The sequence below is a fragment of the Phallusia mammillata genome, chromosome 6 (assembly GCF_965637545.1).
Source record: "Phallusia mammillata chromosome 6, kaPhaMamm4.hap1.1, whole genome shotgun sequence".
NCBI classification, from domain to species: Eukaryota; Metazoa; Chordata; class Ascidiacea; order Phlebobranchia; family Ascidiidae; genus Phallusia; species Phallusia mammillata.
The window spans coordinates 24892538-24906333 of NC_137257.1; the positions used below are offsets into that span (position 1 = coordinate 24892538).

The 13796-nt window shown below is 35.7% G+C and overlaps 2 protein-coding genes across 9 annotated transcripts in view; one reads left to right on the forward strand and one right to left on the reverse strand.

Annotated features, from left to right (window-relative positions):
• Positions 1–10829, forward strand: part of LOC145233144 (G protein-coupled receptor kinase 3-like) — a 30284-nt gene extending 19455 nt beyond the window's left edge. The window contains exons 17-23 of one of the 7 annotated variants that reach the window (XM_080097809.1): positions 1357–1437; positions 2023–2156; positions 2988–3110; positions 4794–4925; positions 5717–5749; positions 7062–7153; positions 9064–9131. In XM_080097809.1, coding sequence (XP_079953935.1) covers positions 1357–1437; positions 2023–2156; positions 2988–3110; positions 4794–4925; positions 5717–5749; positions 7062–7109 — 551 coding nt within the window. In that variant the 3' untranslated portion in view covers positions 7110–7153; positions 9064–9131. Of the gene's footprint in view, positions 1–1356; positions 1438–2022; positions 2157–2987; positions 3111–4793; positions 4926–5716; positions 5750–7061; positions 7158–9063 lie in introns of all 7 variants that reach the window. The other 6 variants (XM_080097810.1, XM_080097805.1, XM_080097806.1 and 3 more) reach the window with 6 other exon arrangements.
• LOC145233145 (uncharacterized) lies at positions 10777–13476 on the reverse strand. Of its 2 annotated transcripts, XM_080097814.1 has the most exons (4): positions 12866–13476; positions 12233–12332; positions 11645–11690; positions 10777–11121 (listed from the first exon to the last, which is right to left on the reverse strand). In XM_080097814.1, exons 1-4 carry the CDS (start codon positions 12991–12993, stop codon positions 11090–11092), a joined length of 306 nt encoding a protein of 101 aa, XP_079953940.1. In that variant the 5' UTR covers positions 12994–13476; the 3' UTR covers positions 10777–11089. The 2 variants fall into 2 exon arrangements, with proteins under 2 accessions (XP_079953940.1, XP_079953938.1); XM_080097812.1 differs by lacking the exon at positions 10777–11121 and having other exon boundaries at positions 11491–11690.
• Between the last annotated feature and the right edge of the window lie 320 nt (positions 13477–13796).

Sequence of the window (13796 nt, forward strand, 5' to 3'; positions counted from 1 at the left end):
TTGTGTAATGACAATAAGACTCGTTGTAATATAATGAGGATGCCATTGCGTGGGCCTTTTGCTGCTTTAAGTACAATACAGTAGTTTTGTTGGTGGCCCGCAAGAATATTTTAATGCATTCTGTGTTCCGTGGCTCAAAAAGGTTGAAAAACACTGATCTAGGTAACAGTTCTGCATTCAGTCGTGTGTTCGAATCCCCCGCAGGCCAATTTTACCGTATCTTGCTGCCAGTTTAAAAACGGTTTAGATTTAGATAAACAAAAAGACTCTTGCAGGCTTTGTGATATTTTGGTATATATTACTCTAATCCAAGCCTCTATAAAACAACATTATGTAGATTTTGTGGAGAATATATTGCTTCGTTTAGTCCCTAACACCAACAATGTTGTGTCCGCATCCTTCTACAAAGTCGTTGTCCCTTACAGACTCAAATAATCAACCTAACCGCGTTTTGTTTTGTTTCGGAAGCCAGTTAATGTTGCTGATTATTATTCATCCGTCCCCTCCCCCTAACTTCAAGCGGAAGTCTCTTTACCGTGCGTCTGTTTTCCGTGAACTTAGCCAACTGTTAAACTGTCGTGTAGCTGCCCGTGTGCTATTCACAGGTTAAACTACTAGAAATCTGTCAGCTGTTTGTTAATACGTGCACGATCATATTCTGATGCATCCGGGTTTAAACAAGTTTGATTATGCCTGTTAAGTTGCATGCTTTTGTACGAACAATTTTTAACTGCCTTTAAATCTTTTATGGATCAATTAGTTTCGTATTGTTACGTACACAATTGGAAATTTTTTCCATTAATAGACTGTCCTTTGTTTTTTGCTCTTTTTTTCAATTTTAGAACAATCAAATACAGATGGATGTCTTCAATTTTTCGTTATATTGACGTCACGCAATTGCACTAAAATTTGCAAACTAAAACAATTCCAGCGAATTAATAAGCAAGCCTTTTAAAAAAATTCGCTTACCAAAAACCGTATTGTTAGTCATAAAACGTTTTACCCAGTGGTGGGATTCAGCCAGTTCGTACAGTTTCTATAGAACCGTCTCACGAAATTTTATGAGATCAGCGAACCGGTTAGCATTAGAGTTTACTGTCAATGGATTTTTTTGTAACAGAACCGGCTGAAAAAATATGCCTTTTGTGATAGAACCGGCTGACAAATAATTGAATCCCACCACTGGTTATAACCTGTGGAGTAATATATGAAAAATCTAAAATTAAATTTACGACAATGATATTGAAACTGAAACCGATTTTTATTACTGTATCTTTGCATTGGCATCATTGTTAGGTGCGTGAACTGTTTATGGCGTAACAATGGCAGTTGTGACGAATATCCGTTTTCTTTCAGACACTGTGTTCGATATGGTGAACCACGAAACAGACAAACTGGAAACGAAAAGAAAATCCAAAGGAAAATACCTTGACGCAGGTACGATTAACAATTTTGCAACCGTTTTTAAATTGTGGATTTTTTTCAAGGCGAAAAAGCCAACAGCAGACGTTGCAATTGATTTTTTAGGGTCTGTGTCCTTTTTGACTCGTGTTAAAAGCGAAAACAATTCGTGTTAAAATCCAGGATTTTGTGTTGAAATTTAATGTTGTTTGTACTGAAAATGAAAAATGTATGCCTTGCGGGTAAAACATTTTGTTTTTGGTTTTCGGTTCGGCCTGTTGGTCTGAAAAAACAACAACCATATAATGAGACATAGTAAACCTCGGTAATCCGGACTTGTTTGGTCCAAGAAAAATGTCCGGATTAGGAGAATTCAATGCCAGCAAAAAGACACGTCTTTGTCTTTTTTTCTGTCCAACGCTGGTTTGTTGCAACCATTTGGTCAAGAAAGAGTGTTTTAAACATGTTCAAATTTACACACATGTTAGTTAGTCATCCAAAGTTAAACCTCCCAAAGTTTGACCCCGAACGACCCAGCGGTTCACCCACGGGCCCCTCAAACGTGATTTTTTTTCATATTTTTTTCATACTTTGTTTATCAATCACTTCTGCTTTTTACAGAGAAACTACAAGACGACTGTGTGTTGCATGGAGTAATGTACAAGCTAGGCGGACCGCTGAGTCTTTCGGCCTGGCAGAAACGCTACTTCTATCTTTACCCGAACCGGCTGGAATGGAAAGACCACGACGGATCGGTAAGCAGGGACTTTCCCCATGATGATACCCTTTTAGGCTTAATGCTTGTCGTGCCGGTTTGAGGTCGTTTAATGCGTTTCACCACCGTTCGTCGAAAGCTTTTACGTATTTCCCCTGATGTTACGCGTTGACTTTTTCGAACCACGGTGGACGCGTTGACTTGTATTTGAGCGATAGAAAAGCACTGTGCATTATCTAACATACATGTAAACAATCTTGATGTTGCAAGTTCAAACCACTTTAAAACCACAAATAGGGTTATTAGATATAATGCCGTTTTCAAGCAATATTTCATATCTCCTCGTTTAATTTATAATTGAAGTGAAAAATAACTGCTTCTATTGTCATAAGAGAGAACTTTTTGTCCTATTTTCCCTTGTTTACCCTGGGCAGGAGAATCTTCGTACGGTATTCAATATACTTAATCGTATACCCGAAAAATGTGTTCATTAACATACTCCTTACCCGTTGGCTGTTCACGTACTGTTGGGAACTTTTATAACATATCTGTTGTTATGACAAACAATTGACCTGAAACACAGACCCAAGACTTTTTTAGCCAACAACACACATATATGTATATATTCTATATTGGTAATTGTTTGGGCAACATACGAACATAACTTTACCTAATTTTACCAAAGTCATTTGCAAAAGTAAAGTAATACTGTATTGCTTTTAAAGACTTCTTTATATGGCGGCAGAAGTTTCCTAAACGAATGGTTTAATACCCCAATATTATGCGTGTACAGTTACACCTAATAGCTTGATTAAACCATAAATCCATTATTGACTGATACACGATTGTACAACATCTGCAAACTGTTTAGCAGAAGAACCTGGTGGTTTTCGAATCGGTGACGATGATCAAAGAAGGACAAGCGAAGGGGATGAAGTTCTGTATCTTTATATCGACCCGTGACACCAATAAAGACATCATCATAAGATGCGAGGTATGTACTGAAGTATATTATATATTTCGCAAGTCATTTGCTGCTCAAGGGTTAAAGGCAGCAGTCCCATCTAATAAGTAGCCTCTGGAGTTTAATAAAGTCATGTACATATATATTTCAAGTACTTGGAAATGAATGTCTCTATACTTTTTTTTGGTACCGGCGTTTCGACATCCTATACAGGTCGTCTTCATCTGGGTAAATAACACTGAATGCGCGTAGTACAAGTGCATGTTTCGTTGTTTATCTTTGTTGAGCGACCTGTATAGGACGTTGAAACGTCGGTACAAAAATACAATTGCCAGAAGAGCTCTATAAGGTTTTTAACTGTGTTTCGCATTACTGACCTGCAGTGACCTCTCACCGTTCGGTAGCCAGCCGATAATGACCTTTTGACCCAGTTTAAGTAATGATCACTGCATAGAACTTTTTGATTAAACTGCTTTTCGAATACTTGTTTTTTGTTGTTGGTGTGATCATTGTCTGAATTGCAATCTTACGTTGTTATGATCAAATTTCAATCGTTATTAAGCTTCAAATATAACCCTAATAAAACAGCAAAAAGACTACGTATGCCACTATGCAATGCGGACGAGAACAGCTGATATTAACGTCGACAAAATAACCGCAATTAACGTAAATAGGATTGGGATTTTGACAATACGAATCCGGTTGTCGTTATTTCCACTGCTTCGAGTCTATTTATGCTTACCTACGTATCACGCAGCTGTCATTTGATGGATTTGTTTTCTTCGGTGATTTTATGTAACTACACCGGTTCATGTATTTTTCTCATACATTTTCAGCTGGTTTGAAACGGTTTCTTAACGAACTTTTTAAATTTGAACTCCATTTTTTACAAATAAGTTTGATATCAATTTTCTAACATGAAGTACTTTTGTAGTGATTTCAAAAAAAAAAAGTTAAAATACCTTTTTGTAAAAACATTTCAAATACCAGTTGATAATAATAAAAATATCAACATTTATGTTTAAATCTCTCTTATGTAGTTAAGGCATGCAATTCAAGGTTAATATACCATCAGGCAAAAATGCCGCTTTTAGACATTGGTCGTTGCGCATATTCTCTCAGCTATTGGCTGCTTATAAAAAATGTCGCAAAAATCAGCGATATTTTCAGGTTCAATTTGAGGTGAATGTCGATCAGTGCTTCTATTTTCTGTCTTAAAATAACCACTTCCCGAGCACGCGGTCGTTTTTAACGCCACAGTCTGTCCAATTTGACATTAATTCTGCTGAAAAAAATACAATATTTTTCTTGATATGTTTCCGTGGGTATTTTAATTGAACGTTTTCGCTGTTTTAAAGGTTACCATTTTCTTGTATCGACACTGTAATTTGATTTAAAAAACTTGCGAAGATCTGTTGTTTGTAGTAAACACCTTTTTTCACTGATAATATTGAAGGCATTTTATTGGAAGGTCAAATTACGAGTATTTTAATTAAAAGAAAAAGTAATATTGATTTGGGTTCCGAAAAAAAAACCTTAAACAACTCTTACTTCATTCTTCAGGATAAATATATTTCGCATAAACAGCATCGCCAGTACGTGACTCAAACAGAATATAAGTTGTTAATAAGTTTTAAAAGGGTAAAGTGCATTAATTTGGTGGCCTCTAGTTAGCCACCCTTGCAAAAACACAACACTATTTTTTTCGTGCAGACTGAGCCGGAATTCACACAATGGTCACAAGATTTGGTGAAAACTTGGTGTCAAGCGAAGCGGGTACTAAAGAAAGGCCCCAAGTTGATCAGTATGCAGAGATCTGTGGCTGAAGATGCCAACTACAACAAGGTAATGTATTGCTAGTATTGCAAATGACATTTATAGCCAGGGTGGTTAGTGTAACTGCTTTGCTTGCTAAGGTTCTTAACGAATTTTATCCTAGCTGTTGCCTATAAAACGAACCAGTGTTCTAAGCAAAACTTTAAATTATTTTTTTAATAAAGCGACATACATATTTTTCTCGGCATTTTTTGCTTTGTGACAAGGCATTAATACTTCGAGACACATTAAAAGTCATTATTACGTAATAGTACGCAATCTATGCTCTTTCTGCTAAATGAAAAAAAAAAACTAGACTGAAACACAGCAAAGGGAACTCGAATAGGAAGAAAGAAGACTGTTTTATAGTTACTTCCGGCAAAATCTATTCACCTAAAAAGATAGGAAAATTTGCCGAACACAGGTTAAGAAAAAACGTTCTAGCAAAATAACAACGATTTTTTATCTATTTGTTCAGTCAACTACCGCATGGTTTAAAGGACATTGGTTCCAAACCCAATGTTCAACCTTTTGATAATGGCTTTAGTGTAACCATTTAGATGAATTCATTTACTTGATTAATTCAATTTCTAAACTTTTGTATCGGCAATATTTTTTTTATATTTTTTAGTATAAATTTCGTTTTTTTTAAATTAATGATAATCATATCATCTCAAGTTTTTGTGTTTGTAAAAAAAGGAACATATAAAAGACGGTTTTGTAGCATAACATTTCAACCTGAGAGGTCCAACCTTGTCTGTCCTCAACAAATGTTTTTTTTGCCAACGTAACAATTAAAAGATTAGAAATTCCTGTTTCAGATGTCAAAGTTAGAGGCAAAGAATCCAGGCGTTGTAAGTACGAATGAAAGTTTGCAATTTCTAACAGGTTTTCACGAATATTAAACTGCAAAAAAGTTTATGCATTTTGCTTCAAAATTCTCTTCAAGCATTTTTCCCTGTACATAAATATGTCTTATGGTCTGAACTTTACTTCTAGAGTGTGTCTTCAACTATACACGTCTAACCAAGGTTATTTCTCAAATCTTTAGGGGAGTTTTTTGCAATTATATTTTTTATCAAACCATTAAAGCCGAAATCTAGTCTTTCCAGCAAGGAGTTATGGCCACCTTTATACTAATACCCACGGAGCTAATATCTATTCCTAATAAAGCATACTGAATGCCAAAGCACGTGTATATTTCACACAGCATCAAAGCATGTACTTTGTTTGCATATTCAATGTAACCTTCGCATTTTCAATTTGAAAATACGATTCAACGTAAATCGCACGACTGTATACCCAATCACGTGACGTCACCCATCGCACGTGTGCTTACGTCATCACCCAATGACGTCATTCACAACTTATTTGGCTTAAATTTTTAGTAAAAAAATCTGAAAATTTGGTTTTTTTAAGTCACCATTGTAACGCCATCGTTGCACTTTTGTCAAGATGGCGATTATTGATTGTTCGCTTTTATCAACGTGTTTTTTGTTATCTTTATGCTTGTCTTTTTATTATTTTCACGCTTGTTTGTTGTTGGGAATTCCCCACTGCAGAAAGCAACGTCACAAGTAAGATTTCTGGGCCAGTTTTATGACTCAGCATATTTGAGAATAATTGGGGTTTAAGAAAAAAATTTGTCAATAAAAAGGGTCGATCAGATCTCATATAAGCAATTTACATACTGGTGTTAATGGTACCTCTGCACTAATCGTCGAGATTTAACTAAACTTATAGTTCCTAATATATAAGCTATTGCTGCCAGGCATAATATCAAGTTTATAGAGCTCTTCTGGCAAATGTATTTTTATACATTCGAGGCCCAATCATTCGTTATAGCGCAGTGTTTTCGTTGCGTTGTGACGTGCTTGCGTTTAATTCCTTTTTTCATTGTTTATCGTGCACTGTACTACGCGCATTCAGTGTTATTTACCCTGATGAAGGCGACCTGTATAGGACGTCGAAACGTCGAAAAAAATATACATTGGTTAGAAGAGCTCTATAAATTTGTCACAGTTCCCAAGTTATTAACTTTATTAAGGCAAATAATATATTTCCAAACCGCGCGAAACTTGTTTTAAAAAAAATATGTTCAGTTTGGGACGATAGAAAAAAATACGAACCTAAACCGGTGCCGTACATGTGTGTGTCCCTCTACAGGCTCGGTTGAAGCGTCGCGCCACGATAGCAGGAACTTTTCTTCGTTGAATTTGAGCCCATGTTTGTTTGCTGACTGTGACCGCCCGACAATAGTGGGTAACCATTGCTCGGGTTCTGCACGTTATTGTTCGCTTGCAAGATTTGTGTTGTGGTGATGTGGGTTTCGTTTTGGGGGCTAGCTGGGGTTTAGGGGGCTGCATGATTTTACCCCAACCCTCACTACCCCCTGAAAAATTTGAAACCCGATATTTTTGTTTGTGGTCAGCTTATTGTATTGAATCATTGCGTAAATTGTTGTTGTTTTGTAACTAACACAAGTATTTCATGATTTTTGTCAATTGGATATGGGCAATTATTTTTTTTTACATATATACACCTTGGCATCTTAACCCACCAAAAATCATGGCCAATTTTATCAAGAACTAAAATGATACTAAAGTAACTTTAAACGTGGTCATAATGGGCCCATTTTCAGTAAGGACATATTTTTTGAATATTTTTTCGACCACCTCGAAAGCTACTTTCAAAACAATGTGGCCTTCAATAAGCAAAAGGCTTACTATTAAAACTAACACGAGTTTTATTTACAATTTTTTTATCATAAGTTGGGTGTGAGATTTGGTATATTTGTCTCAATAGGAATAGATTGTTTAGTTTTGTACATAATCTATCGAGTTTCAAAAATGAAGTTTAGAAAAAAAGTTTCACATGTAAATTTTGAATTAAAAAAAATTCTACTCTAATTTAACAATCGTTTTTTATTGTCACTTTTAATTTTGGAACAGTTTTTTTTTTGACAATATTAAGGCACATATTGTGCATTACAACGCATTTTTTTCACAGTATTTCAAAAAAATATCTGTTACGGATTATAATTTCCGGAAAAAATCCTTGTTAAAATAAACCAAAATACCAACACAGAAAATGCTCAACAACAAATTGGGAGCTTAATAGCAATGTACAAACGCTAAATTACGTTTCAATCAATATCCCAGTAAGGTGAAAGGTTGAAATATTGATTTTTGTGTTCCCGATGACGATAAATCAATTTGCTAACGTGTTATTACAGAGAAATACTAACCCAAATCCCAACACAGCATTTAAAATACCTCTTCTCCAACCCTACATTGTTAACGTGAAAAACTCGGCCACAATGTATAGAACATGAATAAGCTATTGCTGTCAGGCATAATGTATAAACGGGTATCGCTCTTCCAGCAGTTTTATAAGAAGTGTATATTATCGTAGTACGCCAGGCCTATTAAAGGCGTTGTACCGAATTAGCTGGTCTCCCAAGCATTCCCATATGGCAAGGCACAGGCTAGATTTTTCTAGTGTGCATCGACGCTTCAGGGCTGATCCCAGTATGAATATGTTCATCTAAGTATTTATTTTTTAGTATTTAGAGTAAAAACTGCTGGAATAGCATTACATCTAGATTCTAAAACATATTGTTAATATTTCATTGGATATTTTTTAACATGCAAATTTGGGGTGGATTTTTTTTTGTCGACATATTGAAACTGTCGGTTGTTTTAGCAACAACCAATTGGAACTATGTAGACGTATAGGTGTTACTTACGTTCCAAAGATCTATTGTTTGTCAATATATAATCGTATTGTTTAGAAAATTTACAACTGATTTTGTCGTTGTCGTGAAAATTGAAATTAAATTCTTGTTCTAAATAATAGGACACCAGGCCCGTTGTAATGTAAAACATGTCCGTCCATAAAGTACAGTAAGCCTCGGTTAATCCGAAGCCATTGGGGCAAACAATTTTTACCTATGTTGATTAGTTAAAGCCTTACCACATTACGAATCATTTGTACCTAGAGTTTTGTCCGAATTGGGTGAAGATCTGGATTAATCGAATCCGATTTAACCGAGGCTTACTGTATTTCCATTCGGCAAGTCAAAGTCTAGAAAAATCTTGGAAACCTGCGGTGGGATTCGAACCCACGATTGGAGATTTCTAATTCAAAATGTGTTGTTTTCTTGCAGGCGATCTTGGCAGCACAAACCAAATCTGTGCAAAATTCATCCATAAACTCGAACGCACCAACATACAGACACAAACTCGTCGCTGCGGACAGTGAATTGTCGTTCGAACGTAAAAATTCGGACTCCGACAGTTTATCAAACAGCTAGTCCTCAAATCCCGAACTTAGGCGGTCCCCAATTCGACCCCAATTCCATTTCTTCCATTGCAAGTTTCATTCACGTGCGCTCGAGCGCCACGATGCGGTCGGCCTTGTCCGGTTACTTGAGCTGCTAGTGGGCGCAAGAAGCGAGCGTCGGTGTTTGTTGTGATCGTGTCTCGAAATTCGTTGTAGTAAATCGTTTGTTGATGTCCCTCGAAATTTTATTCGCATTTTTTTTACTGTTTAGCTGCTGTACCGGCCTCGTAAAATACCCTGTCGGCCCTGTAAATTACGTTTGGTCCAATGCTACTTAGTAATACACAGCATAGAATAAACGTTATTTGGAAGCATTGTGACACAACAGTTTAACGCTTTTTAAAAAAAACTACATTTACCTAAAAATTGTTACAAATTTTGGTCTAGTTTAATTTAAACAGCATTGGTTGTCAGCATAATAATAATAACGGTACATCAACATGTAATAATCAAAACATATCTCCAGCCTAAAAGCGTTGAAATTTAAAGCCAAGACATGGGCTTTTCTAACTGTACTGCCTTTGTAACTTGGAAAAATTTGGTCTTTTTTACAATCCCTTGTAACTTCGTCTTTTTGCGGATTTTTTTCACCCTCGAAAAGCAGCATTTTCTAAAAACACTTTTTTATCGAGGTACAACGCATTCAGATTCAAACCAGTTACGTCATTGCAGGTACGTCATAGTGTTATGACGTCATCGCCCATGGTACTTTCCCCGACGTGACGTAGCCTACTTGTACGATTTTACAAATCTAAATATATATATATATGTGTGCGTTAGTAAGTAAAGATGTTGTGTGGACGCATATTGTATCTGTATATGGTGTATTTTTTTCGAATATAGCGAAGTTTAACTTGTTGGAGGCGTTTTATGATGTTTTTTTCCTTTTCTCTGGTGACATGCTTTTTTTTGTTTTTGCTCTTTCTCTAAATTTTGTTTAAGGCACTTAGTTTTTTTCTCGAACTTTTTGCTATGGCCCTGTACTGCAGTTTTAGTACAGGGTTGGTAATAAGTTTTACTAAAAATAACCACGAAAGGCAATGTGATTATTAAATTTTCCTCGACCATTGCTACGTTGCTGTTGCTTCACAAATAATTAAGTTACAGGGTTATGGTATCTTGCTTTAACACAGTTTTGACGCCATATTACGAAAATAAAGCCATTGTCACTAAAACTATAAGTCAAAAGCCCTTTTCAAAACCATTTTTTATGTTAAGTGGTTGTACGGTAGTGGCTCTTTTCAAGAATAAATCACATAGCTGCCAAGTCTGTTTTATACACAAACATGCTCATTCATTCAGTATCAATTCACTTGTTTTGATGCAGAACCGAATTTACTTATAAAAGTCTGCGCCCAAAAAGCTACTGCCTTTTGCTTATTTCGTGTTTTTCATTTTCTGTAAACAACAGTTGTTGTTTGTTTGTTGTAACATTATCCATTTTGCACATTCAACCACCAAGCAATGCGTCGCCATTTTAAACTCCCCCTTTTCTATCTGTGACTGACAAATCCTCGAGCACACATGAATTTAAGCGTTTTTGCAACTTATTTTTTAGGCTTTTATATTGTGGATAAAACTCATAAGCTGTTTTTTTGTGATTTTTTGGGGGTATGTGAACTTTTTAAGTTAAAACCTTCTACTTTTTTTTTTTTTTTTGTAACTATCCGTATTTTTATACTGCTTTTGCGAATGAATTTGATTACATGTTTAATGGTCACCTCTCATAAATTTTGGAATCCAACCCCAAAGCATAAAATTAACACGCCAATTTTTGATGATATTTATTCACCAACTATTGTTGGAACATATCATTTATTCAGCTGTTGCTGGGACGTTAGTTTCATCTTTTAATATTCCTCCATCTGACTTTCGTCCTCAACTGTAAATAATAAAACAGATACGGTACTGTGGGTAAAAATATACATAAAAGTACTAGGCCAATATGTAGCCTAAGCACTTGCTGCAATGACTTGCTTCTAGCTCGGACATGAAGCAAACGCTTTGTGTTTAGACGATTGAATGTTCGTATCCCATCTAGGTCATTCGCTTTTTCATTGTTTTAAGTATTATAAACTATTAAAGAAGCAATTTCGGATTTTTTTAGGCTACTGACTTCAGGATACAGTATGGCATAGACTCGCGGTCTTTAAATAAAGAGTATTTTATAAACAACACTTTCGATGAAAAGATAAAAGTAAGTTACACTTTGTTGTCTGTCGCTAAGTTTAGTACAGTTTATAATTATCATGTTTTTTTCCTAAATTGCAGGCTGCTTGGATTGCAAGCATATTCATTACAATAAACCGAACGTTTTGTGAATGGGACGAGTTCAGTGTTGTGGGAATAAAATGAAAGCACCTAAATTAATCTGCCATAATCAAACACTGTACAAAATCTGTTACCTGGATTTTCGACGACGTCGCGAAGGTAAGAATCAAGAAGTTCATCCTGTTAAAAAAAATTGAAATTTGCTCAAAATTATACAAAACGGCAAAAAATGTCCCTACTAAACTATCACAAATTACAGTTTTTAGCGACTATTACTTTGTTTTTGACTAAAATATTAAAGGAACGACCATGTTTTCTCAGACTATTTTCATACAAATAAGCTGCAGACAGTGAACTTCTTGTTTCGACCCAACTTAAATGGTCTCATCAGTTCAGCTGGTGCCATGACATTATCCCTTATTGCCTATAGTGTAGCCATCTAACGACACTCCAATTTATTGGGACAAACCATCAGTATTTTATACGGCTGTGGTTATCAACCAAAAATTTTTAACATTGCTAATAATTATATACACAAGGTATATTTGCGAAATATTCTGTTGGGTGGTAACATTACAAAATTGCAATATTTTATGCTGATCAACCAATATCCATTCATCCAGCGTTAGGCTCCATGACCAAAATCATTAGCATGACATGTCCAAGGCTTATTTCAAATAATAAAGAAAACTAAAACAAATTAGTTGCAAATTTTGCATCACCTGTGTTACTTCCATCGGTTGTTTTTCGTCCCAGATTCTCTTTATAATTCCAGCAGCTCCCTTCAAAGCACTCATCCAGCTACGGGATCTGCTACGTTGCCTAAAATGTTTGGTTACAGTCAGAGTAACTGAAATAATTTGCTATCATTCCATAAGAATCTCTGTTTGTTTTGCACAGGCTGGCTATATAGTTGGTGAAATGCGCATATGAGTGAGTTTAACTTCAAGTAAGCTAAACTTGCATTTTTAGTGCACCCACTTACATAATGTATTACGAAAATAGCAGTTATGGTAAAAGTTTTCTTAAATAAGCTGCAGACAGTGCACACTGTTTCGACCTATAAGGTCTCATCAGTGCAGCTGGTGACGAGAGATTTTCTTAAATAATTCGTTAAAATACTGACGACTCTGTTTTCCACTAATGCGTTTCGTCTTGTTGCATAACAACACGACAAAGGGCAATTTTCAGTTTTCGGACTGTCGCCTAATTGTCAAAAAAATAAATAAATAAAATAATACATTTACAGTTAAATCCCAATGATGTATATATCGGCCCAAATACACGTCAAAAAGACTTCATTATTTAAACGTTTCGGCAAATGCTTTTGCCAATATCAATAATCTTTTACTTACCTTTGGGGAGCAGGGGCATAGTAGCTGCCTCTCCTGACAGGCCTGGTCCTGGTTCTGGTCGGTCGTCGGTACGACTGTACAACCATGACCATAACCAACAAAACCAAACAGACGAACGTTAGTTTCATGATTGTTTCCTCAGTATATGTTACCACCTACACTGAAACAGTGATGTTATCAATACGTGTAAGCCTATTTTATACCATCTCTATTGCACTAATGCCCGATCTAATATTAAAATTAGGAAGCGTACGTCCATATAATTTGCATAAAGATATCTGGATTTGGTCTTTGCGATTTCTTTGGTTGTTTTTTTATGATCTTTATTGTGTGAATAATGGAGACCGGGCCATAGAAACTTTGCAACCTTGTGCGCATGCAAATATTCCAGGTAAATCGGTTTCGGAGTCAAATATATCGAAATGCCTTTCAAATTTAAAATTTCAAATTTAAATTCAACTTTTCAACTCTGTATGAAAAGAAAACTAAATCCATAAACACTTAACAACTAAACCCTAGTGTAAAGTATAAGTTGTTGCTGTCAGGCATATGCCATTATAATGTTATAATGTTACATTACAATTAATGTATAAACTATTATTGCTCTTACAGTTTTTTTTTTATAAGTAACAGTAATATTTAAGTGTGACGTCATATTCTGCCAATTACAAACGTTTTGACGCAGATGACGTCACACGGTAAATGCCTTGTGCTCACAACGGTTGGTGTCCGTTAAATTGCTGAAAGTAATCCTCGGTTAATCCGGACCCGTTTGGACCAAACTATTTGTCCGGATTAAACGATGTCAATTAGTTTAAGACTTAGCACATTACAAATCATTTGTACCTCAAATTTGTCCGAATTAGGCGAAGATTCGGATTAACTGATGTCGATTAGTTCAAGCCTTACCGCATTACAAATCATTTGTACC

Coding starts and splice junctions, on each gene's coding strand:
- LOC145233145 (XM_080097812.1), bottom strand. CDS start 12,993: ATGAAACTAACGTTCGTCTGTTTGGTTTTGTTGGTTATGGTCATGGTT. Junction 12,333..12,865: donor TATGCCCCTGCTCCCCAAAG/GTAAGTAAAAGA, acceptor CAAACATTTTAG/GCAACGTAGCAGATCCCGTA. Junction 11,691..12,232: donor AACCGATGGAAGTAACACAG/GTGATGCAAAAT, acceptor TTTTTTTAACAG/GATGAACTTCTTGATTCTTA.